Source organism: Ictalurus furcatus, chromosome 23, assembly GCF_023375685.1.
Source record: "Ictalurus furcatus strain D&B chromosome 23, Billie_1.0, whole genome shotgun sequence".
Taxonomy (NCBI): Eukaryota; Metazoa; Chordata; class Actinopteri; order Siluriformes; family Ictaluridae; genus Ictalurus; species Ictalurus furcatus.
Window position 1 is genome coordinate 6,607,715 of NC_071277.1, and position 26,145 is coordinate 6,633,859.

The 26,145-nt window shown below is 42.0% G+C and overlaps 1 protein-coding gene across 2 annotated transcripts in view; it reads left to right on the forward strand.

Annotated features, from left to right (window-relative positions):
• The first annotated feature begins 2,854 nt into the window (after positions 1-2,854).
• Positions 2,855-26,145, forward strand: part of arfgef1 (ADP-ribosylation factor guanine nucleotide-exchange factor 1 (brefeldin A-inhibited)) — a 49,361-nt gene continuing 26,070 nt past the window's right edge. Inside the window, exons 1-6 of one of the 2 annotated variants that reach the window (XM_053612211.1) lie at positions 2,855-3,350; positions 19,242-19,272; positions 19,974-20,130; positions 20,862-21,008; positions 23,356-23,535; positions 23,681-23,734. In XM_053612211.1, the coding sequence (XP_053468186.1) occupies positions 3,227-3,350; positions 19,242-19,272; positions 19,974-20,130; positions 20,862-21,008; positions 23,356-23,535; positions 23,681-23,734 (693 nt within the window). In that variant the 5' untranslated portion in view covers positions 2,855-3,226. The remainder of the gene's footprint in view (positions 3,351-19,241; positions 19,273-19,973; positions 20,131-20,861; positions 21,009-23,355; positions 23,536-23,680; positions 23,735-26,145) is intronic. The other variant, XM_053612210.1, reaches the window with a different exon arrangement.

Consider the following 26,145-nt stretch of genomic DNA (forward strand, 5'->3'; position numbering starts at 1 on the left):
CTCACTCTTGTCTTTGCCCTGATCGCTTGTCGTTTTCTGATCGCCTGACCTGTGCCTGGCTCTTGACCACATTCTTTGAATACCTGTTTGAATTTGTTTGTCTGTTCAAACAAAACCTGCACTTGCATCCAACCCGAACCACCTCCGTGACACTGTATAACATCTTTATTAGCGTCGTACTTAGAGAATATTTTATAAAACAGTCCTGGAGACTTTATTAAAGGCTTGTGGCAAAACTCATAAGATACCGGTAGAGGTTTTTATGTGATTTTGTCTTTACAGAAAAGAGAGAAGAGAAATCTACCCTCGATTAGCGTTATGGACAAACTGATTAAAAAAAAAAAAAAGTTACCTCAGATTTTTTATTCTTATCTTCATGAGTGGAAAATACTTGAGTAATTGTACATTGTTACTTAAGTATTGCTTTTAAAAATTTGTACTGTACTCAAGTATTATTGAGATTGAAAACCTGTAATTGTACTCGAGTACATTTGCATTTTGACCAAACTCACTTTGTACCTATTATTTAGTACTTATTTCGTTTTTTTCCTTATTTTTTTTCTTAGTAAGCTGTCTTTTGCTGTCTCATTTGCGTCCCACGTAAAATTTAAACGTCAGTCTTTAAAATTCACCATCAAATTTAAAGAAGTATTTTAAGTGAACTTAAACTTTTGTAAATGATTTCATTGAATTAGCTTATTAAATGGTCTAACCCTAGTCTAACCCTAACCCTAACCCTAGGTAAATTATGAAAACGAGTATGCTAAATTAGCTAGCTATTTAACTTTGGTAAATTAGCTAAATAGTTAAGTTTTGCAAATTAACTTGTTTAAATTAGCTAGCTTGTTTTGTAAATGCGGCTCGTTAAATTAACTAGCTAGCTAGTTAAGTTTTGTAAATTAGCCAGTTAAATTAGCTATCTATTTACGTTTTGTAATTTAGTTTGTTATATTAGCTCGCTGGTTAAGTTTTGTTTTTGTTGCTAATGTGTCTTAGCATTAAATCCTTAAAGGGTTATTAAACATTAGATAATCAGAAAGCCAAATCCTAGGTTTGTCTGAGTTAATATTTCCCTTATGACTGCTTAGCGTACTAGCTAATCATGCTGTATTAGGCATGATGAACTCATGGTCATCGTTTTTCATCAATTAAATTTTCTTTTTTTGCTCAAAGATCAAGAATACTTGAAGATGATGAAAGATGAACATACACTCTGAGAACGGCGTAGAAGGTGTTTTCATTTACAAAGTGCTTTATTACAGTCTTATAAATGCAGATTTGATTATTACATAACGTACGTTTCTAAATAAATTAAGTTTATAAATATAAGTGAAGTTTATTCAAGATTTGTTTCTTAATTAAAAGTGTTAAATGCAAATGGGAATCCAAAGCATTTAATTTCATTCTTCTATATGAAGCAGATACTGTAAATACACTTACCATAAGGAAAGAAGAAAGGTGGTATTATTATTGGAATATTTCTCAGTATTAGTAAAGACAAGGTTAAAATAATTACAGATAAAACTATACTACTACTACTACTACTAGTACTACTACTACTAATAATAATTTAGGTTTCATCACTTGAAGTATATGCTTTAATTCATATGTTGTTTATGAATATTTTATGAAGGCCCAATGTAGGTCGTCTTCTAATGAACTTTTACCCCAACTGTTGCTAAATGTTTCAGCCCCCGCTGTCAGTGGAAAGAGTCCATCAAGTTTAAAACTATTGATGGACAGAGTATGTACACAGCTAGGCGTGCACTGAGTGTAATTTCCCATAATGAAAGAACAACAAACATCAACTTACATTACATTACAAAACAATTTCATATAATAAAAGTTCATAAACTCTGTCTCTCTGTCTGTCTCTCTCTCTGTCTCTCTCTATCTCTCTCACACTCTCTCTCTCTCTCTCACACTTTTTCTCTCTCTGTCGCCCTCACACACTTTTTCTCTTTCTGTCTCTCTCACACACTTTCTCTCTCTCTTTCTCACTTTTTCTCTTTCTGTCTCTCTCACACACTTTTTTCTCTCTTTCTCTATCTCTGATCTAATTCTTTAATGAAAGTAAATTCTTACGGGCTTATAACGAAACTGCAACAGGGGGGAAAAAGGCATACACAATGAAATAAAGATAATTACATACAATAATAAAAGACTTTCTCTTTTTGGCCTCTTTTTCCTTCATTTTATTTAGAATTTTTTTTATTGGAAAAATTTGTGTATAGTGGCCGGTAAAAAAAGATAAGTAATAAAAAAAAAAGAAAATTATACCAAATTATTAATAAACTTTATAGCGATTGTGCTACAGTAGAGGTTATTCATATTAACAAAATAATGTGCTCTCTCTCTGTCTGTCTGTGTGTCTGTCTGTCTCTTTCTCAGACTGTCTGTCTGTCTCACTTTGTCTGTCTGTCTGTCTATCTGCCTCTCTTTCTCACTGTCTCTCTCACTTTCTCTCTCTCTCTATGTCTGTCTATCTGTCTCTCTCTTTTTCACTGTCTCTCTCTCTCTCCGTCTGTCTCTCTCTTTCTGCTTTGCTATAAATTTTACAAATGCTCATTTTTTATTTTATTTTATTTTTTACAAAAAAAGTTTAATGATCATTTTACATATTTTTTAAAAAATAATTGTAAATAAAGATTTAATCATGAATCTTAATCATCATGTTTTTGTTGTTTTTAATCCTTGGTTTTGAACGTGCGACAAACGAAACATCTACGTGCCAGCAATCTTATTATTAATTCTATTCATTTTATTATGAAATTTAATTAAAGTAAATTAATGAAACGAATAACAAAATATTTAAAAATAAATAAATAAACAAACAAACAAAATAAATAAATAAAAAGAATTTTATTTCATTAAAATTCTAGTAAATATATGCAAAACATTATGGTGTTATGGTGGTGAACAGTTTAAAATAAAGGAATATTTAAAACTAAAACTTCAAAACTTTCTCTCTCTCTCTCTCTCTCTCTCTCTCCAACCCTCCCCCCGCCCCTCCGTGACGTCGTTTCCGCCCAACATGGCGCAGGCTGGTTGCTAATGGAGAACTGAAGGATATTTTTCTCCTCTCCGCACCTTTCTGCCTTTATTTATGTTTCTCTCTCCAGGCTCAGCGCTCGCAGGCCGCTTCCAAAAGGGCATTTAGTTGTGTGTGACTGACGGCTTTTTCCTCCTCCGCCCCATCCTCTCCTCGGACCTTTTCCACCGCGTCATGTATGAAGGCAAAAAGACGAAAAACATGTTTTTAACCCGAGCTCTGGAAAAGATTTTGGCCGATAAGGAGGTGAAGAAGGCGCATCACTCCCAGCTGCGCAAAGCCTGCGAGGTAGCGTTGGGTAAGTTTCATCTTTTCATACATTATTACAGGGCGGAATTAACCAGTTCGTGGCTTTGCCCTGCTAATCTCCCCGGTAAAGCAGCCTTACAATACAGCTGGCTAAAGTCTGTCAGCATTACTGCTAGCTGTTCTCCTGCTAGCATGGGATTACATTCAACAAACTTATCTTACATTCCGCTCGCGCTCGAGCTCAAATAAACCCCCACACTTCCCCCTGAAGGCAGAATAAAGATGGAAACTGGTGCATATGGGTTTGTCACTGGTTAATATTTTCTCCTGCCTTGGCCGAGGCACAGAAAGCAGGCTAAGGAAATAAGGAAATGAGGAAATGAGCATCTGCTCTTGCCCTCTTTGACAGCTTGTTAGCATTAGCCACCTGACTAGCTTTAGCCACCTTGCTCTTATGGAGGCTTATGCAGCAGGGATTTACTTCAGAAAGACTGGAATGGAAAGTGGTCTTGGAGAGCTTTTTACTCTCTATATTCCTTAGTCTTATGGAAACAAATGCAATAGTTTAGCTTGGAAAAAAAATACAAAGTAATAGTTTTGTAGATATTTTTATTTTTATTTTGTACTTCCCTTCTGAAGGGGGGTTCGACAATAAGAAATTTTTGATGAGTCATCCTGTACTAGTCTTGTGTTCGTCCAATCACACGCTCTCTAGAACTTGTATGCTCCACCCTCAGGGGCGTGTCTTGACCCTTATTTGGTTGAGAAAAAATTTGTTTAGAGATTATTCATTTCAAGTGGACCCTTTTTGGGTTTGAGGCGTTCAGTACTAGGCTTGCTGCGATAGACGGTCTTACATGATGTTCCGGCCGTACACCGATTACATCACTCGCCCACGGCGGAACGACCCTCACTGTCGTTTCGGCTTTTTCTAGTAATAAAAATAATTTAGTTCAGTTAGAGAACAGACTCTAGGACTGAAAACTGAACACGTCTGCTCGATTCAGGACGAGGCGAGCGGACTGACGAGGCGAGCGGACTGACGAGTCGTCGATGGCGGAAGATTCGTTTTCAAAAGTTCTATGATTAATATAAGTGAGCTTGTCATTGTACTGTTTTGTAGTTGTGGCGTTTTTTCATTAAGAATAATAATGAACCCACCATTCAGGCAATTGCTGCTAATTCGAAAGTGAAATCCGCAGGGGCATTCATAAGCGGGGGGGGGCACCCCTGGTCCGGCCCCGCCCCCTCACCCCGGTATTACCGTTGTTGTCACACGTCGATTAACCGGTGGGGAATATCTCCTCACCGTCACATCCCTAGTCAGTTCCTGAGACCGATGGAGAATATGTTCTGTTTTAATTCACCGTCGTGGCGTCTCCATCAGAAAGTAGAAGCAATATCATTTTATCTACCACTCAGATAGCATCAGAGGTCTCACTTGTACACAAGGGTTTGTTAGCTAAATGCAGGCATTTCATAATGCCATGCCAGAGCGTTGGGTGTTCTGTGAATCTTCTGCTTGACCACTTAGCAATGTTCAGTGTAAGTAGCCTAGTTAGTCTGCAAAAAATGATCTCCACTGGCATAGGAAGTAAAATGGTTCCTGGTACTTCTGGTCAGGACCAAAATCAGGCTTGGTTCCTCTGGTGTCAATGTGTCAGGGGGTTCCTGAGACAAGTCCATAAGTTGCTGAGACAGGTGCCCTGAGTTGCTGCAAAATGGTTTCCCAGATGCTGAAAGAGGGTTGAAGAGAAGGGCTTCCCATGTTGCAGAGAAGGGTTCCTGAGTTGCTGAGAACAGTACCTGAGCTTGTTCTCTTGTCTCCCGAGTTGCCGAGAAGGTGTCTCCCGAGTTGCCAAGATGGAGAATTCTTAAGTTGCTGAGAAGGTATCTTCCAGTTGTCAGAAGGGTCCCTGAGTTCCTGAGAATGGTTCCTGAGTTGGTGAGAATGGTCCCTGAGTTCCTGAGAATGGTCCCTGAGTTCCTGAGAATGGTCCCTAAGTTGGTGAGAATGGTCCCTGAGTTGGTGAGAATGGTCCCTGAGTTGGTGAGAATGGTCCCTGAGTTGGTGGGAATGGTCCCTGAGTTCCTGAGAATGGTCCCTGAGTTCCTAAGAATGATTCCTGAGTTGGTGAGAATGGTTCCTGAGTTCCCATAAGGGGCTTAAGGGTTCTAAAAAAATTTTTTTGGGTCCCTGAAAAAGTTTCTTTTCTTTCTTCCTGCTGTAGAAACAAGTTTCTTTGGTGTGCCTGCGAAAACGCTACCTCTTGGTCATCTTTAAAATGTATAGGCACTGTGTTACACAGCAAGAACTTAATGACATGCGCCTGTTCCAAAATAAATTAGAATTATTTCTTTAGGACAGCTTGGACTCGGGAGACATGGTGGTGTTTGCTGGTTTGCACAGCTGCTCATAAAGATCATAAAGAGCTTATCCTTAGCTGTTACGATGAAGTATCACTGAAGAATCTTTCAGATCGGTGTCTGACGTTTGGTTTCTTTCACGCTGTGTCGTTTGGATGCTCTTTATTCCTCATAGCGTTAGAGAAAAGCAATAGGCTGTTTTTTTTTTCTGTGTTATTGAGGAAGTCTGAATTTTCTGCTCATGTTGCCTGTTCTCTTTTCCGTGGACGTGTGGAGTGTACGCTTGCCGTGGGTTATATTGGGCCGAGCAGTATCTTGGCTCTGTGCTCAAAGTAAAAGCCAGTGGCTGTAGCGAGCGAGCCAGGAAGCTCCAGAGCACGAAGTCCCAGTTCAGCGGCCCCAGAGGAGGGAGGGAGAGTCTCGAATCAGCCTGCAGATTACAGCAGTGCCTCGTTTTTCACATTCCACAGCTCCCTGCTCCGATACATCACACAAGCTTGTGAGTGTTTATCGAGCATGAACGCCTTGTCTGCCTGGCTTAGCCAAATATTAGGCTTTCAGAAGCAGGAATGCCCTTGAAGAGGCAGCGACTCCTGGAAGAGTTCAACTTTAGAGTTAATGAGTTACTTGTGAATTAGGGGTGTGACACTGAGGAATAGTGGTGTATTACTGGCGTAGATGATTTCACAGAAGTGTTCTTTAGAGATAAATTTCCTACGAGGTTTTTAAATTGGGGTCAACTATGTTTTAAAGAACAAACGGACCATTTGAGAGACCAAGTTGTTCTTGGGTCCGTGTAAATGAGTTATGATGCTGTGAAGTAACAAGTCCAAATGATTGGCTCAGTGAATTCGTCAGATAAATCCTGTACCTTGGACTATCAAGTAATGCTTCATGATTATGAGGAATTTTTCATCATTAATGAGATGTTTTTCCTGGGTTTGGTGCCTTGATGTGAGATGGCTGTGAGAAGTGAGAAGGTAAGTGAGGGGGAAAAGCAAAGTTCCGTTTGCCGTTTGGTTTTAAACCAGTATTTGTGTTTGGTGGTTTTGCTTAGCAGGGGTGTCCAATCTTATCCGGAAAGGGCCGGTGTGGGTGCAGGTTTTCATTCCAACCAAGCAGAAGTCACACCTCAGTCTATTGAAAGCCAAGATCAACTGATTAAACAGGTGGAATCAGGTGTGGCTTCTGCTTGGTTGGAATGAAAACCTGCACCCACACCGGCCCTTTGCGGATAAGATTGGACACCCCTGGCTTAGTGGTTACCACTTTTTCCTGGCATCTCCAGAGTTGGGAGTTCGAATCCGGCCTCCATCCTCTGTGTACGGAGTTTGTATGTTCTCCCCGTGCTTCGGTTTCCTTCCCCAGTCCATGCTTTATAGGCTGATTGGCGTTTCCACATTGTCCGTAATGTGTGAATGGGTGTGCAGTTGTGCCCTGCAATGAGTTGGCACCCAGTCCAGGGTGTCCCCCTGCTTTGTGCCCCGAGTTCCCTTGGACAGGCTCCAGGTTCCCCTGCGACCCTGTGTAGGATAAACGGTATGGAAAATGGATGGATGGATTGATCAGGGAATTTTTTTTTTCTTTTTCCTTCTTGTTCTGGAATATGTTCTGGCCTAACTATGTGGTATAAGTAAGGGCATCTTGATTTAGAATTTTGTTGCTTCATATAAGCACGAAAATAGCAAAAGATTCATTTTGAGGTATGTATTCCATTCAGTCAAAAACATTAAAGCACACCTATTATGATGGTTTTAAAACGTGCCTAATTTTGTTTTAAAGATCGCATACAATAGATTTACACGCATCCGAGGTCTAAAAACACTTTAACTTGCTCATAATTTAAATTTCAGCATTACATTTTTTCCCCCAGTGTCACAAATGACTCGTTAAATGATCCATTCTAAAGGATTCGTTCTAAACTCCTCCTTTCAGAGAACATACTCTGCTCTGATTGGTCAGACGTCCCAGTCTGTTGTGATTGTTCTACCGCTGTCAGCGAGCAGCCGATGAAGACCAGAGGCGGGGTTTCTTGTTATAAACCTACGTAGGTTTGTACAGGAAGTAAAGTCTGGAATCACTAACGACTCGTTTCAGCTGTTCAGAATCGATTCCTTCTTCCGGGAGTCGATAACTCTGTTTTGATTTTTGAAACTTTGCAGACTTTTTACATTCACAAACAGCTCTGTAACACACTACATGCAAGGTAATATTTGAAGAACCATAATAGGTGCACTTTAAAGTACTTTAGTCCTATCGTGTTTCATATCCTTATCACAATATCCAATAACTTTATCGCATATCAAGATGATTATTTTTTTTTTGTCCATTTGATACGACACCATCCTTTCTAGTTCCTTTCTAATCTTGCTTCCTGTTAAACAACGTTTGGTGTATAATCACTTCCTAGTGTTGTTTTTTTTCTCTCTCTCCTTACTTTCTTTTCTTTTTTTTTTTTAAATCACACACAAACCTTCATAGTATTTGCCTCCGAACACGTCTTCTCGCACAAAAGCTCGACACGTTCCAGCTGGAAAATGGATCTAGGCCTGCTGAACAGTTCAACAGTGCTGTGATAGAGCTATGACTTGGGTGTGTTTTGGGAAGATTTACGCTAGAACGATCATGTACGTATATTTCGTTTTCCAACAAAGCGATTTCCTTTCATTCGGAAAAGCCGACTGTTTCCACTACACCGTCACCACCCGTCCAGGTGATGCCGTCCCTTTAATCGAGGCCAGGTACCCTATAGGTTACACAGCCGAACCTGAGACTCTTAAGAGCTTCTTTTATTCATCAAGCACAATGAGCTCTTACAAAACGGGGAATGCATGTGTTTTTTTTTTTTTTTTCCCCCTTCTTTTTCTCTCTCCCCTCCCCCTCCCCCCCAAGCATGCCTGTCTGCACATTTTAGAGATTAGAGTTTGAAATTCTACACGGATTATAGATTTTTTTTCCTATCAGTTGAGAAAACTAAAGCTACCCCATTGCACACTTTCATTTTATATATGTACATGTATAAATAGTATAACTATAGCTATGGTCACTTAAAAATCTCGTCCTAATACCTATGAATGTATTTTTCGAAGCAGACCAATTTACTCTAGAAGTCCTATCCTCGTTTATTATTTAGTGGTCATGTTGATCACCTCGTTCCTCTTTCATTCCGTCACCGCAGGTCTTTCCATGTCTTATTCATCACAAAGTTTCACAGCTCTTAAGGCAGCGAGGAGGTCTGGCTTCCTCGACTTGGCAGCGTATTTCATTAACGTCTAAAAGGTTTGAAATATGTGGGTATACTGTATATTCATGAGCTGCTCGGGGTATGCGTTTTCCTGTTTAAAAAGTTTCACCGTCTCTGCTGTTTTTACCCCAGGTCACGTCTGCTACTAGTTTATTCTAGTCCGGTTTGTCTGAGGCTTTCGAGAACTTCATTAAACTTCATCCACCCGCTGAATAAAGGAGAGTGAAATTCAATTAAGTTTGCCTGAATGGAGGAGGAGAGCTCGAAGGAGACGAGCTCCACCGGCGGGCTTGAATTGAATCCGACGATTTATCGTCGACGTGGTTTAGTGCAGGCCTTTGGATCGGCACAAGTCCTGAGAACTTAAACGTTTAGCACTAACCGAAGTTTTTTTATCGTCACGTTAAAATAAAAACATTTTTAAAAGGCTGAAATGCAATGAGGAGTTTGTTTACGATGACAGCGTGCGTAACTAGACAGCGTTTTCTTGCATGGCACGACGTGTCCGGACGTCTCGGTACTTGCGTACGGTTTTGCTACTCACTCAAAAGTATGTACGTTTTCTTCACAAAATGAGTACACACATCCGTAGGCTACTAAATTACGCCCGTGTCGTATCGTAGCAGGTTCAGCGGTATCATCAAATATCAGAAGGTTTCCTCATGAATCGAAAGCATGTGGAATCTGCAGGGTTACACCCCTAGTTCGTACGGTTCGGCGGTTAGTCACGGTGTACGATCAGTTGGTTATGTTACCGTTTATTTTTTTAAAAAAAATAATCTAAAATGACATTTAAAAAAAAAAAAAAATCAATACCCTGGCGGTTCTCGTCTCCTTAGCGTCTCCCAAAAATGTAGGTTGGATTTTGCGACCTCGTCCCTCTGGACTCGTCCTAAATCGTGCTAGAGCAACCTGCGTTTATTTGCTCATGGGACACGGCGGCACTGACAACCCTTATGGCTGCGTAATCCGCTGCAGTCGTAAACAACGTGTTACCTCGGCTGTCGCTCCTCGTTTATTCCTAACTTTATCATACGCAATGGCTATTAAACACACAGAAGAACATGGTATTGCTGATCAGAACTATATGGAAATGGTGATTATTATTATTTAAGAATATGCAAGCTCAGTGAAACGATGATATTTTTAGATGAGGTCGTTATGGTGAAAATTTGTAAACAGCAGTCCATTTTACTAGAAGACACTTTGTTACACGGTGATAAATAATGCACCATCACCCAGCTACCGTATTTCATTCGACCTCCGGCACGTGATGAACGGATCGTTCTATCAGCACGAGTTAATGAGGGAAAACTGAATCAACACGAATCGCAGGCCCATGGGAGCGTTAGACTGCACTGAGCTGATAGGAAACACGACCGTAGCCTAACCTTGCATCACTACGATAGAGGCACTGCTGGGTAAACAGTCAAGATGTCGATGAGACTGTGTGTGTGTGTGTGTGTGTGTGTGTGTGTGTGTGTGAGAGTGTGTGTTTGCTCTTACTCAGCTATTAATCTTTAGCCCAGAAAGAGAAGGACGGCTCTGTGTGGTCTGGCTGTGGCTTTATAGCTCCATCTCTACGGAGTGAAATCATTCTAGACGTAGTAAATTTAAGGCCATTTGAACAGGTATACACACACACGCGCACACAATACATTCGCAAAACAAAAGGATGCTCCTAGCAGCAGCGTAATTCTCCACACCATAAACGAGTGCAATTTCACAACCCACACGTTTGCCTCGTCTGTCTGAACGTAATCACTGCTTTGTAGCGTCTGCTTTCCTTTCACCTCATAATAGAAACGGCCTCCTCCTCGACCGTAAGCAGCAGCACTTTGAAGGGGGGGACACACCCACTGGCGGCCATTTGTAGGGTCGTTCCAAACCGCAGAAGAGAACGAGCAACGGACATGCTACTCCCAAAATTCATTTTTGGATTTTCCACGTTTTTCTCCCTATTTATCTTTTTTTTTTTTTTTTTTTGGTGGCTTCTACGTAGTATGAAGATGTTCGCCTTATGGTTCTCTATAATCTAGTGCGCTCCGAAACAATGATAAAATTCGCATTTAGAAGGTACATGCATTCAAAAATTCGCAGTCTCTCGCTACCACCGATTCGGATCGACAATTTCGATGACGTCATTCTGCACTTCAGCTTCTCATCAGATTTTTCTGCCCAACCGAATGCACTCTAGAATCTGAAGTGTCCCACCCCCAACGTTATAAAAATCAGCACGCACGGGTCGTAAACGTGTCTTCGGCTGTTCGAACCCTGCGCGCTTTATTTTGTTTTCCAAAAGTACGTTGGTTAAGAAGGAAACGGCTTGAATTCACTCGCTTTATCGCTCGGGCTCGCATCCATGGTACTAACTGTCAAGTACGGCTTAGCCCGGGCTGTGAGGTAAGCTAGACGCTGTTGGCTGTTTTAAAAGGGGGAGGAGCCACGCAATATATGTCCTGCCCTGACTCCCTGTTTCATGCCTTGACATCAATACACGTCTTTAATTGTAGCGTGACACCCAGATTCTGTACCAATTCCCCATGGATCGGTACGGTGTCTGGCTCGTCTCGTCACAGCTTAGACGGAAAGGTTTAAAGAAAGTGTCTCTTGCTTGAAATATGCAAAACACAGAGGCTTATTTGATTGCAGAGATGCTGTTTGTACAGACACGACACCCTCGGATGTAGCCGCTAGTGCGAGCAATGCTGAGAGAGCAGCACCGCGTGCTAATAATGCTCGCAGGATCATTTATATTGACCGCACATGACGGACCGATTTGGACAGCAAGGATGTTGAAGGTTATAGCAGCAGAAAGTGTTGCCACAGAAAGCACCTAAACTCTCATTCTCGATGAAGGAACAGCAGCATGGCCTCATGGGAGTGAAGCCGACGCAACGGAAAGGCCCTGAAATTCATAAGCAGTGGCTCAAATCGCGTGCTTGTGAGAGTACATAACCGTCTAGTGTTTTTGTACTCAGAAATACGAATAAATAAAAGTAGCAGACATTGATGAATGGAGACATTTTGCTCTCCCATCATGCACCAGAGAGGAAAGTGAGCGACGGATCGTACAGTGGGACAGATGAAGGATTATAACCCGGATCAAAGTACAAAATGGTTAGTATTTGAAATATACCACAGTGCTGTTCTGATTATTCAGAAAGTGTGGGTTAATAACGTATAGGTTCATATATATGCCCCGCTAATCGAATCGTGACCAGGGTGTATTGTTCCACCCGTGATAGCACTGCTGCTCTCTCATACACCGAGGACGAGCAGCGAGGCTGAAGATCTCGCCAAAGAAGTGTTGGGTAACTCGACTAGGCTGCGTTACTCGACTCAAAAGCACGAGTTTCCCAAAAGCATCGCTGCTTTAAGTTATAATAATAGCAAGATTGCTCATAGGAGACCGAAAGGCCACAGGCTCTCTTCCCATTCAGCATAAACTGTTATGCTGTGGGTGTGTGGTGTGTGATGTAGACCGATATAGACCCGCAGCTTGTTCTAAGAGAATGAAAGATCTGTGCCATCCATCGGTTTGTCTGCTTCCACCTATACGTCATATGCGGATAACGAATAAATGAAATTTATACCCATGTCTCTGTTGGATACTCGATTCTGATTGGTCAGCAGGTGTTACCGTTTTCTGTTACAGCAGCTCTGAAGGAGTCTCCACTCTCAACGGAAGTGAAGCCGTGAACACGGAGACGTCGACAGGACAGAGGAGTTAAACGTAGCTTTAAACGGATTAAAAAAGTACAACGTGTCGTTTTTTATGACACACGTTGTAGGTGTACGCAAACCGCTGCGGTGGACGAGAAATAAAGCACTTCAGGATGTGCCGTTAGAGGGAAAACCTGGCGTTCAGCTTTGAATGCTAACTGTGACTCGGCACACCAACCCATCGTTAATTATTTCACTTTAACAGCGCACATGTTTGCGTTTTCGTTTCCTTTCATTCCATACTTCTTAGTCCACGCCGAGGTTCTGTACAATCCCTGAAGAGCGCTCGGTGCTTCGGACGTCCATTTAAATGAGTACGTCGCATTGCTTCCCTCAGGAGAACGGTACAGCCGAGCCGAGCCGAGCTGTACGCCTCTGCGGTATCGCTAGCGTGTCGCTCTGCGAACTGTACATCATTTCCACAGACTATAATTTGTTCCAACTGTTTGAAGTTTAGTATCAGGGGACGTTAATACCAAGGAGCAGCTGCTACAGAGAATGGCATTATCCTGGACATTTATTTACTCCATTGAATAGACGAGAAAAAAAGAGGCGGATCAGGGATTAGGACGTCTGAAAGCAGCGTTCCCTCGACACTTGGAGGTTTCAGCTCAGCCTCAGGGCAGAGATTTAAACACCGGCGTGTCTCGGCAAAGCGTTCCAGTATTTGATCAAGTCGAACGTGCAGATCGATCGGAGGATGAGGTGATTAGGTGACGCTTTTCTAATCTTCCAACTCTTCAGTTTGGTTGAGCTTGAGGTTCCTGTCCTTGGCTGATGAACCCGACGTGGTCGTCTGCTGTCGTAGGCCATCCACCTGATGTTTTGCTTCCTGAGATGCTTTTCTGCTCGCGGCTGTACAGAGTGCTTATTTGAGTTACTGTAGCCACCTCGTCGGCTCGAACCAGTCCGGTCGTTTTCCTCCGACCTCTCTCAACAACACCAAGGCAGTTTCCACACGCAGAACTGCTGCTCACTGGATGTTTTTTGTTTTTCTGCACCATCCTGTGTGAGCTTTTATTATCGTTCTATAATATTCAAGCAAGAGAGATGAGAGAAAGCCAAGCTCTCTGCTTTCTGTTCTCTTATGATCATATGTGTTTGGGACTGACAGGCTGGCATTTGATTCGTTACAGAGATAGCCGAGACATGTGTCTGTGTCTGTGTGTGTGTGTGTGTGTGTGTGTGTGTGTTTACACTCTCTCCTCTTTCCCAGCTGCTCCTCTCGTGGTGCACTGCGCTGCTTTCTTTACCTACTGTTTGTCTTTCCCCTGAAGATGGAGATGTAGCAGGTGTGTGTGTGTGTGTGTGTGTGTGTGTGTGGTGAGTGCTTGTTGTCTACTTGATGTACCGTGTCAAACATTGGTGAGTGCAGGTTGCTGCCCAGACTGCCAGGTTGTCGGTTTATTGAATTAACTCCACAGATAAAAGCGTCCCGTGCGAGTTCGAACGTACGTGAAGGCGAGACCAGTTTTAAGCGGCCGTTTACGAACACCTCTGGGACGCACGTCATGTTTTTTTTTCCACCCGAGCACAAGTCTGCCTGTTTGTTCTTCCTCCTTTAAATGTCAAAGCTACACGCTGAAGCAGACCAGAACTGGGACCACAGGAGAGATTCGGTCTCTCTCTCCTTCCATTCACTAACATTTATACATTATATAAAAGGATAGAAGGAAAACACTTTTTTTTTTCTTCGAGGGGGTGGGGTTGGGGGGTGGTTCCCTTTCAACCCTTTGGGATTTCTTCGGTTCAGGTTTAAAATGAACAGGAACAGGTGTCGTCTTGTGTGGCTGATGGCGTGCGGAATGATTTGAGCAGGATGGAGAAGAAATGAGAACGAGTTAAGACTGAGAGAGAGAGAGAGATGGGGAGATACAGAGAGAGAAGTAGATCGTATCTGGCAGGTTTGACAGTGAAACGTCTGATGGTTTTGACAGTGCGGTTGGGCTGTTTTGTCAATCCTCTACTCGATCCGCTGGGACACATACTGCTCATTTAGTTTGTATTTTCAGGCCCTAAGGAATCTCCATCCATCTTCTATACCGCTTATCCTTTTCAGGGTCACGGGGAACCTGGAGCCTATCCCAGGGAGCATCGGGCACAAGGCGGGGTACACCCTGGACAGGGTGCCAGTCCATCGCAGGGCACAATCACATACACAATCGCATACACATTCACACACACTACGGACACTTTGGACACCATGCATGTCTTTGGACTGGGGGAGGAACACTTTTTTTTTTCAGGAAACTGGAGTACCCGGAGGAAACCCCCGCACACGGGGAGAACATGCAAACTCCACACACAGGGGCACGGTGGGAATCGAACCCCCGACCGTGGAGGTGTGAGGCGAACATGCTAACCACTAAGCCACTCTGCACCCTGCCATAAGGAATCTGTTATGTTTCATTTTATTATTTTACTTCCCTTCCCCTCAGTATCTTTTTCCTGCACATTTAAAGCAGAATCACATAAAATCCCACCATCCAGCAGAGTTTTTGCGATTGCTGTTTTTGTGATTCCTGACCGCACACCTGGTTAAATTGTAGAAATGCTCATTTTCCTTTTGTTTTTTTTTGTTTTGCCCCCCCCCAGAACTATTCGTTCTGAACGATTAAACTGTTTATGATGATTATTCATGAGCTTAGAAAGTTCAATATCGCACAAGCCTGGCATTGGGTAAAACAACATGTATTATAATATATGAACATAGGGGTTCATATATTGCACTTTTAGACCATCTGCTGCACATATCGATATGTAGAATATGATATAATACAGCAGTGATACGAGTCGATTCATGCCTGATTCAGTGTGATTTTGATTGTTTTCCGCTTTGAGACGAGGAGGTTCGCAGGATCTCGGTAACATGACGAACTACAGAATGTAAAAGCGTTGTGTTCTTTGGCGTTTGGTACATCGCTGTAGATTTTGTTATTGTTATCAGTCATGTTGCAAGTAAGACCTTGAAGAACTCTTCAGGCCTTGGCCTAAAATGTTCGACTCTTTGTGTGTGTGTGTGTGTGTGTGTGTGTGTGTGTGTGTGTGTGTGTGTGTGTGTGTGTGTGTGTGTGTGTGTGTGTCTCTTTTTTTCTTCCATGGTTTTTGCTGTTAATGTGAGTTCTGGAGAGCTGCCAAGGCTGCAGTGTAGTTGTGTGTGTGTGTGTGTGTGTGTGTGTGTGTGTGTGTGTGTGAGGCGGGTCAGTGTGTATGGATGAGGAGAGAGTTTGGTTTCTCCTGCATCTCAAGGCCTGTGGTTGATATACTGGGATCATAGCAGTTCCAGAAAGGTATGAAGCTCAGTAAGTGTGTGTAAGAGCCGGAGAGGTTATTTATTTGTTTGTTTGTTTGTATGTTTATTTATTGGTTGGTCTCTGTGCTGGTCCGGTTTACATTCCAGCCCTTGTTAATTGCTTCATTGACAGATTAGCAAAGCAAGCTTGCCGCCCTGGCTAGGTACATTCACCAGATGTACCAAGAATCTCTGCAACGTCCTTCCAATTTTTATTTTTCTAATGAACGTTTTGAAACACATTTATTGAGAGGTCATAAGATGAAACCGCAATCAGTGGGAACTGTTAGCAGGTAGGAACTAAAGTTGTCACATGAGGAACTGAAGAAACGTACCAAATATGTTATAGGAACATATCTGAGGAACCATTTGTCAAGAAATGAGATGATCTCAATTCGATAAGCTGAAGAAGCGTACCATGTATGTTGTAGGAATCATTTGAGGAATCATTTGGGTTTCTCGCTGTACAGAAATGACATTTCAGTTCCTCGATTTGAGGAAATGTACCGTGTATGTTGTAGGAATGGTCTGAGGAATCATTTGGGGACTCATTTGTCTGCCAAGTCACACCTAAGTCAAGGAATGAGATGATCTCAATTCGAGGAGCTGAAGGAATCATTTGAGGAATCATTTGGGTTTGTTGCTGTACTGTGTCAAGAAATGAGAAGATCTCAATTGAAATTGAACGCTGTCGCATTCTTGTGCGAATTTATTCACCTAAATCAGAATAATAAGAAAAAGCTAGGCATGGACAGTTTGAAAATATGATATGGCAATAAATTAAATTATGCTTATCATCCGGATAAATTTTTTTTACATACTTTACTTTTTTAAAATAAATCTGGATTTTATATTATTAATGACACCCCAGTTAACATCATAAATGCTGGAGCGAAAAAAATATTGATGTGATGCATGTTGTACATCTTGATCATGATTGGCTTTGTCTACCATATCAGCAAATGATTGCCAATCTGACCTGAAATTCCTTTCGGGTCGAAAGGAGCTCATAATTCATTTCATCTCATCCATGATATGGAAAAATAATTTACCAGGGCCTCGTCAGAGCAGCTTCTGAGCGCAGCGTGAAACAGTCTCGCGAAAGCCCCGAGCGCTCGCGGTCTTTCAGAACATTAGGATCTTCGCTGTCATAGCTGCAGCGAACAGCAAGGACTTTTAATTATTTATTTATTTATGAAAGCGTACATTTTATTGTTCATTAAAAAATTTTCCCTCTTCACTTTCCCAATTTTCACTTTGTCTAAAGGAGAAGATTTGTTCCCATCTTGTCCCATGTTACGATTTAAATTTTAACAGGCTATCTAAATGAATAATGTAGTTAGAGATGAAATGTTAAAGTCTCTAAGCACTGATAATTCTGTCCCAAACAGCTTCAGTGTGCTGACAGCTTAGTTTTTATTGGGGTTTAATGTGTAGAGGTGAGAAACACTACACCGCGCCATTGTCCGCCAGCTACGTGCTCAATAAAACCATTACAACCAGTTGGTTTTAGGAAGGAGCGAGGAGACGTCCTTGTTCTGGGAAATGCAGTTAAAGTGACCGAATACACAGCGTGTTTGAGGAGGAGACGGTGCGAGGCGTGAGCTCGCCGAGCTTTCTGATGCGTGTACCGGCTAATCACAAACTGCCAGCTAAACAGTCTTTCGTTTTTTTCTCATTTTTTAGTGGAAACAGTGTTTAATGACTTGTTAATTATTGGTGATACAAATTAACACTGAAAAGAAGAACGAAGCGTGGATATTTTATCATTTTAAAGATGTAAAGCAGCACAATGCTTTCACTTCAGATCAACTGCTTCCTGTAGGAGTTTGTAGCGATTAAAAATATTTAATATTTGTTGTGAAATGTTGTTAAAATATTAAAAACAGGATTTAAAAAATTTGTATAGTTTTCAACCTTAAAGACTGTAAAATTTATATTTTAAATTATTTAAATTTATATTTTAAAATGTATATCTACAGGAAGTAGCCAATTTGTTACACATTTGTGAATTTAATGTTGTAAAATGTTAATATTTTAGAGATTTTTATTTGTTTATTCATTTTACTTTTTACAAACTTGGTTGGAAATAGTCGATTTGTTGTTAAAATGTTGTAGTAATAAATCTTTAAAATTGTAAAACGACATTTTTTTTCTTAGATTTGCAATTTTTTTTTTTACAAACTGGAAGCATCTGATTTGATGTTGCAGTTCAAAGTTTTGTACTGATTTTAAATCTTCAAAATTGTAAAATGCAGATTTTATTATTATTAATATTTATTATTAGTAGTAGTATTTTATTTATTTATTTGCAAATGTTTGGAAGTTATTTATGTTTCTTTTACAAACTCGTCAGAAGTAACTTTTTAAAACAAACTAATTGGAAACAGCTAATGTTAAAATTTTGTGCGGTTTCAAATCTTTAAAAATATTTATTTATTTATTTTTTAAACAGATTTTTGTTTGTTTACACTCTCTGATTGGAAGCAGGCTATTTTGGCATTAAAATAAATTGAGCTGAATCTTTAAAATGAAAAAATAAAAAAACTCCCCATAATATTAAAGAATTTATTGTTGTTGGCTTTAAATGAAAGTATGACTGAACTCCATTTTAAACAGTTTTTATTGAACGCTTCTGATATTTTCTGGCATTTTGTTAGCAAACTTGCATATCATCACATATCGTGTAGAAATATCTTCACGTATCATGATATGAGATAGCTTTTGTCATAACGCCCACCCCTAACCTGGGTAATGAGTACAGCGCTTGGTCAGACCAGACCCGGATCCTTCGGCCGGCGATTACCCCGTGCAGAAGTCGTGCTGGAAATCTCTGCCGAATTAAATTCCAGCTTTGGCCACCAAGTCAGCCGTCAAGTGTTTTCATCGATTTCATCTCCGTTCGAAACGGAGGGAGTCATCTCTTTCCGTCTCTTCACACCTCTCCGTGAATCCTTCTCTTGAGTCGCCGATTGAGCTTTTCCAGGCGTCCCATCTGTGAAATCGCTCCCAGTGTAAACACGCAGCACGAGCCAAAACATCGGCGTGGAGTCATAAACGCCGTCTCATCATCTGTCTCTCTCATGTCACGTTGCAGTTCTACAATCAGAAATGTTCTGGAACCAACGTTAAAATGGTAAACAAACAGACCATGACGAGATTGACTAGGGGAGGGGTGGGGGTGGATGCTGGAACGTCTCTGATTGGTCGATTGCGCTTTTTTTTTTTTTTTTTTTTTTTTTGGTAATTGAGCGTTTTCTTTTCGGTGACGTTGCTGATCATATTCCTGTCTTGTTTTCTGTCTTTTGCAGAGGAAATAAAAGCAGAATCGGAGAAACTAAGGTGAGCGAATGTTTACGTTCTGTTTGAAACAATGTTTATACTGTATAACGGACATTGCTTGTTTGTTTGTTTGTTTGTTTGTTTGTTTATTTATTTATCCCCCCCTCTAATTACATCGTTGTAATGCAGCAACCTTGCTTCGTCATGTATCTTTCTTCATTTTCTGTTTCACATGTCACATTTTTTCGCCCTCTATCTTTAATCCCTCTTTCTCTTACTTGCAGCTGACTTTAAAAAATGTATTAAAAAAAAGAGCCGGGACGATGCGCAGCTGCCGTCCTATTCTTCCTGGTGATCCGACTAAAGCTACATTTACAACACTTAAAAACGTGATAGAAGGGCAAATCCTTCTATTGACGAATTGATGGATAAGGATAAAGGCGAGAGAGAGGGAGAAAGGGTTGATGAGTGAAGAGAAGAAAGGCTATGTCATCTTCCCCTCCTCTCCTGATTCCTTCACTCTCCCCTGTTACTGCATTTCTCACCTTTCCCTCCCTTCTCTCTCTCTCTCTCTCTCTCTCTCTCTCTCTCTCTCTCTCTCTCTCTATTCTCATTGTCCTCAGACTCCCCCTCAAGCTTCCCTTCTCCTCCATCCACCGCCACCGTTTCATTCTGTCATTCAAGACTGTCGCTCGGCTCGACCGCGCTGCCCGAGAACGATGATGCAGTCAGTTGCAATTTCATTTTCTTTTCTCGTTTAGCCCCCCTGCTGGAGACAGCAAGTCGAGTTCCAGTACCCTGCCTCCCATCAAATCCAAGAGCACCTTCATCGAAGCGGATAAATACTTCCTGCCGTTCGAGTTAGCCTGTCAGTCCAAATGTCCCCGCATCGTCAGCACATCACTAGACTGTTTACAGGTCAGTGAGCTCTCCAGAGCCTGTGATATCAGCTGTACAGGTGGATTTATCGAGTGGGCTTACACCGTTAACATGTGACTGGGTGTAATGGGGGGGTGTCAGTATCATATTTCTATCTGTTGTATTGGTAGCAGATTGGGCGCAAAGCAATTTTAATGCGATTTATTCGATCAGCCAATCGTGTGTCAGAAGTGTATAACATGCATGCAAATACAGCTGAAGAGCTTCAGTTAACGTAGAAAAAATGTCAGCTCAGTGACTTGTGACACAGTTTGAGATCTCCTGGGATTTTCACTCGCAACGGTCTTCACAGAATGGTGTGAAAAACTAAGAATAAATAAATAAATAGATAAATAAAATCCTGTGTTGCGGGTAGAAACGCTTTGCTGATTAACGAGGTCAGAGGAGAACGTTCAGACTGGTTCGAGCTACGGCTACGGTTACTCACATAACCACTCTTTACAAGCGTGGTGAGCAGAAAAGCATCCCAGATCCCAGCACATGCGCATCGAAAGTCACTGAGATCATATTTTACCCCATTCTGAAGTCCGACTGTAGGTCTTGACCTGTATTTGCATGATTTTGTCGTAGCGCTGCTGCCACACGATTGGCCAATTCCTGGGTGATCAGTTTACTGAAGTAGGGGCTAATGCACTGAGCTGCTAGGTGTTGTACTTGTGTATTGGTCATGCTGTTGTTTTTGAGTCTGTATGTATGTCTGAATTCTGCAGAAACTCATAGCTTATGGTCATCTGACGGGCAGCGCCCCGGACAACACTGCCCCGGGGAAGAAGCTCATCGACAGGATCATCGAGACGATCTGCGGCTGCTTCCAGGGCCCGCAGACCGACGAGGGAGTTCAGCTTCAGATCATAAAGGTCTAGCGGCTTCTAGTTTTAGAGTTTATTGGACCCCTCTGGAATGGGATAAAACGTGAAATATGTAAAACGGGCACAGTTTGGCAGGGTGTAATAATGCCAGGGTGCAGAAGAGCTGATCTCAGCTATAGTTTGAGGTTTATGGGATATAATGTGTTTTAGAGTGAGGATAAGGTTCAAAATTTGGATTGGGATTAGGAATTACAGTACTAAGTAAGTACTTAGTTCTTAGTAACTAAGTTAGTTACTAAGTAAGTACTCGACAATTACAGTACAGGTTATAGTACGAAGTGATACTGGTTTTGTTGAGATCAATTTAATTTGTTTTCAGCAATAGATATTGTCACAAAGGAGTTTTACAGAAATCCGGATTTCTGATTCAAATCGGAAATTAGGTCCGCGATACGTAGATCCGCGCCGGATTGGAAAACAAAGTGGCTAAAATCCGAGGTTCTCCTCGAGGTTATATAGAAAAAGAGAGCGAGAGGAAAGAGAGAGAGAGACAGGAAAGAGAGAAAAAGAGGGAGAGGGGAAAGAGAGTGTGGGAGAAAGGAGTGAGAGCGAGAGGAGAGGAGGGAGAGAAAGGAAAGGGAAAAAGAGCGAGAGGTGAGACAGAGTGAGAGGAGAGAGAGAAAAAGAAGAGAGAGAGCGAGAGGAGAGGGAGAAAGAAAAGAAAAGGGGGGAGGGGGAGAGGAGAGAGAGAGAAAGGAAAGAGAAAAAGAGGGAGAGCGAGAGGAGGGGGGGAGTGAGAGAGTGGACAGAGAAAGGAAAGAGAAAAATAGCAAAGGGGAGAGTGAGCGAGAGGAGTAAAGGAGAGGGGAGAGCGGGTGCGAGAGAGGAGGAGAGGGAGAAAGGGAGAGCGAGCGAGAGGAGAGCAAGGGAGAGCGAGAGAGAAAGGAAAGAGAAAAATAGGGAGAGCGAGAGGAGTGAGCGAGAGGAGACAGAAAGGAAAGAGAAAAATAGGGAGAGGGAGATCGAGCGAGAGGAGAGAGAAAAGAAAGAGAGAAAAATAGAGAGAGCAAGAGGGAGAGCGAGCACGAGAGAGGAGGTGAGAGAAACAGAACGAGAAGGAGCGAGAGGAAAGAGAGAACGAGAGAGAGAGAGTGAGAGTGTGTCGAGCATCAGTTCCAACAAGCGCTCAGCAGGAAATCTCCACAAACGCACTGCTAGTTGCTAAACTTGCAACACTGCCATAAAATACACCCACGATCCAAGTGACTTCCTGTTATCACTTACAGCCATAACCGCTCTGATCATCGTTCCCTCACCAGGCTCATGCATTTCACTGTCTTACAGTTAATATGCCAAAAACACTGCTTGTTACGTACCGACAAACCCGACTACACACACAGCTATCTGTCCCCAAGGCTTTCCCTACGCCGGGAAACCTTTATTTAACTGAACTGAATCATATCGAATCAAGCAGGAATCATATAGTATCAGCGTGTGCTGAACTGAATCAGGTCAGATCAACAGTGAAGGGAATCATTACTTCCTTGTCGTTATAGTTGTATTGTATAGTACGTATTGAGAGTCAGGATGAATTACACAGATTGGGGAGGGTCAGGCAGCAGGAGTTCACGTACGATGAGGGAGAGAAAGAGAATAGATTATTAGGTACGCTCTTATGCTACTGGGGCTTTAAAGGGTGTACACTGTGATCAGAGTGAAGCAGAGACTCCAGCAGATGTAGATATGACAGCAGAACTAAAAACCAAAGCCAGTCACATCATGGGAAGCCGATGCGTGGGCACACACACACACATACATCCATACATATCCCTTGTCTTTTATGAAGAACTGCCCAGACCTGAAATACTCCTACTAACAGTTTTGCACAATGTCACTAGACTAGAATAACGTTAGCTGTTTGTTGTTTAAGCAGAGTGAGGAATGCAGACTTGAGTCTGTAACCATGCAGGATTTACATATATTCTAAGGGGGGAAATGGAAAAAGCAGAACTTGTACACATCTAGTTTGACCTGCTACACTGATTAACAATGATTTAGTCTTAAAATGGTCTTAACCACCCACGTGCCGTGTAGTCATGTGATCAGCAACAAAAAAAACAGGTACACAAAGTGAGTGACCCGAGAATAATGAAAGGGTCGGCCTGGTACGGATAACAACACGGTCCCTGTGCTGTTAGTAGCTTGAGGATAGCTTCAAATAATCAGTTATGTTACAAATAGGTAGTGGGTTTATTATGTAACCTAATCTGATGCTTCAAGTAATGTTAGCACGTAATAATAACCGTCTTTATATGCCGATTTTAGTTGAAAATGTCGTTTTTTTTTGATGAATAGCTATCATTTATTCTTCTTGACGGTCCTTGTTCATCCCCAGGCCTTGCTGACAGCGGTGACCTCCCAGAATATCGAGATCCATGAGGGCACGGTGCTGCAGGCCGTCAGGACGTGCTACAACATCTACCTGGCCAGCAAGAACCTCATCAATCAGACGACAGCGAAAGCCACCCTCACCCAGATGCTTAACGTCATCTTCGCCCGCATGGAGAACCAGGCCGTGAGTCGCACCTTAAAGCAGTCAGTCGAAATATACGCCGGCACGTGGCCTTGGTCTAACCTCTTCTTCTTTCTTCTCGATTGATGCCTCCTCCTCTTCCTTCTCCTGTTCCTCCTTTTTCTTCTTTTTTTTTTTCGAACCCAAGCTTACAAATCACAAGATCAGTTGGTCTATGGCGTCCAGAAAGCGTGACCGTCAGGTAAAGAGCAAGAGGGTCTGCCTTGCGTTTGCTTGATCTGAGTTCTTCTTTTTCGTGTGCATCTGCTTTCATCTCTCTCTTCCATTCGCTCGCTCGCTCTCTCTCTCTCTCTCTCTCTCTGTATCTGATGTGTGCTTGCTGTGTCTGTTTTTGCCTGCAGTATTTCCTCTAAAATGATGTCTTTCTTTTCAGTTGTTTGATATCTGAAGTGTACGGATGTTCCGCTATGGTGTGTTTTTAAGTGAGAGGGAGTGTGTGTGTGTGGTTTAGACTGCATGCAGATGGCGAGTGACTGACTGGCTGTGTATTAGATTCACAGGGATCATGATCATTTCATCCCAACCCAGTTTTATTTTTGATTTAATAATAATTGTACCCGGTGGCTTCTGTTTCGATTTACGCAGCTCAACATCAAAGCGGCTCATATCACGCTGTCAAGGATGAGCGTTCCGTGTAACTCGTACACACATCGTGCAGACCAGATGCCACAGGCTCACGGCAGCGTATCGTTATATCAGATACAACGATAGAATACAATCTGTGGTGTCACTAATGATTGAAACCATCACTTGATTGGCTTTCTGGAGCCTTTTCTCACAGACGTGTTAACATGAGCTGCTTGTTAAACGCTGTTTTGTTCGATTCTGTTGGTGTAAGCGTTCATCTGGTAGTATAATTTTAATATAATAGAAATGGTGTTTCTTGGTGCTCTCGTTCGTTCCTGACTTTCCTGACACCCTGTATGTCGTAAAGTAACGTACAGCGAACCCTTTCCTGAAGGTTTAAGTACTCGTGGTGAGTAAGGGAGGGTGATGGGTGTGGACTGGACTGGACGGAGCCCCGCCCCCATGTTAACCTCTGCCCTTTTCACTGCGCGCCACACCTCCAGCACTTCACACTCCGAGGCACACTTCACAGCTAATTATCCCAGCTAGCCCACGCAGATGGCACATTCAATTTAAAAATACGCATTACAATTAAAAATAAGTATTCTAGCACATCTAACACAGGCAGTAAAGAGCCATAGGAAGAAGGAAAAAAAAAGTTCAGGCAAACTATCTAGGACAAAGAAGTATACACCACCGGTCAAAAGTTTGTGGACACCCGACTCATGATCTTAAAAACCTTTTGATCTGAAGGTGTGTGATTAAATGTTTGAAATCGGTGTTGTAGACAAAAATATAATTGTGCCGACGTATTAGATTCTTTTATTAGATTAAAAGCAACATTTTATTCACAAAAAATCTTTATTTAAACGGACGACTCGAGCGAAATATTCCGAAAAGCAGCCGATAAGTGTCCAGTGTAGGTGTGAACTCCTTTAATACTGTTTAAAAAGAATCTCAGGGAAATTCCTCAAGAGATCGGGTCAGAAAACGCCAAGAATACATTTCTGGAAATTCTAGGCGAGTCTACTTTGAAGATGCTAAAATATGAAATTAATTTGATTTAATTTGGATTTTTTTTATCGCGACTTCATTCCCATAGTTCCTTTTGTGTTACTCCAGAGTTTTGATGACATTATTATTCTAAAATGTCTACAAATAAAAATAAAGAATGAGTGTGCCTGTAAACTTTTGACCAGTAGTGTGTATGAATAATAACCGAAGTGGACGCGGCTAACAATCGAAGGGCGTATTAACTTCTGCTCATTGTGAGGTTTGTGTCCTGCATAATGGGTGTATTTCCATGCGAGGATTTGCATGCCAATCTCTGCATATGTAATTTCTTCCTAATTTGGTCAGTTCCCACCCACCAGCCAGCTCTCCTCTTTTAGACGACGGCTAGCTAACACGCGCTTCCTGCAAAACACACGAAGCCAGCCAACCACATCGTTTCTAACTGCTGCATCGCGGTGCGGTGTAACACACTAAGAGGAATGTGCTATCTGCCCTCTTCCGCATACACGAGATGCTCAAGTATAGCTCGTGTCACTGTGATTGACTGACAGGAGGGAGAGAGAGCATATTTTCTACCCAGACAGCACAGCCAGTTTTGCTCCCTCGGCTCCCGACCACGAATGGCTGTAGCGTAGATCGGATTCGAACGTCCAGCAATGGAAGAACTTTCGTTTTGTTGTTCTCGCACCTTTTTTTTTTTTTTTTTTTGGTTCTGGTTCAAGACAAATCACAGGTTCATATTAATGCACTCGTTCTAATGTGTCATCGTTTCTATAGTAACCACAAACGGATTAAAATACGCGTGTCGTTTCTGTAAAGAGACATCCGAGTCTCAAGTGTCAGTAAGATTTCAGACAAGGAGACGTCTTTCCGCCTCGTGAACTTGCGATAACATGGCAACCTGCGTGTCTTTTCTTAGTAACTTTGAGAGAGAAGAATAAGAGGCTTTAATGTAAGAGGTAACAGGAGCTAACTTGTTTCGTGGACACTCCACAATGATGAAAGTAAACT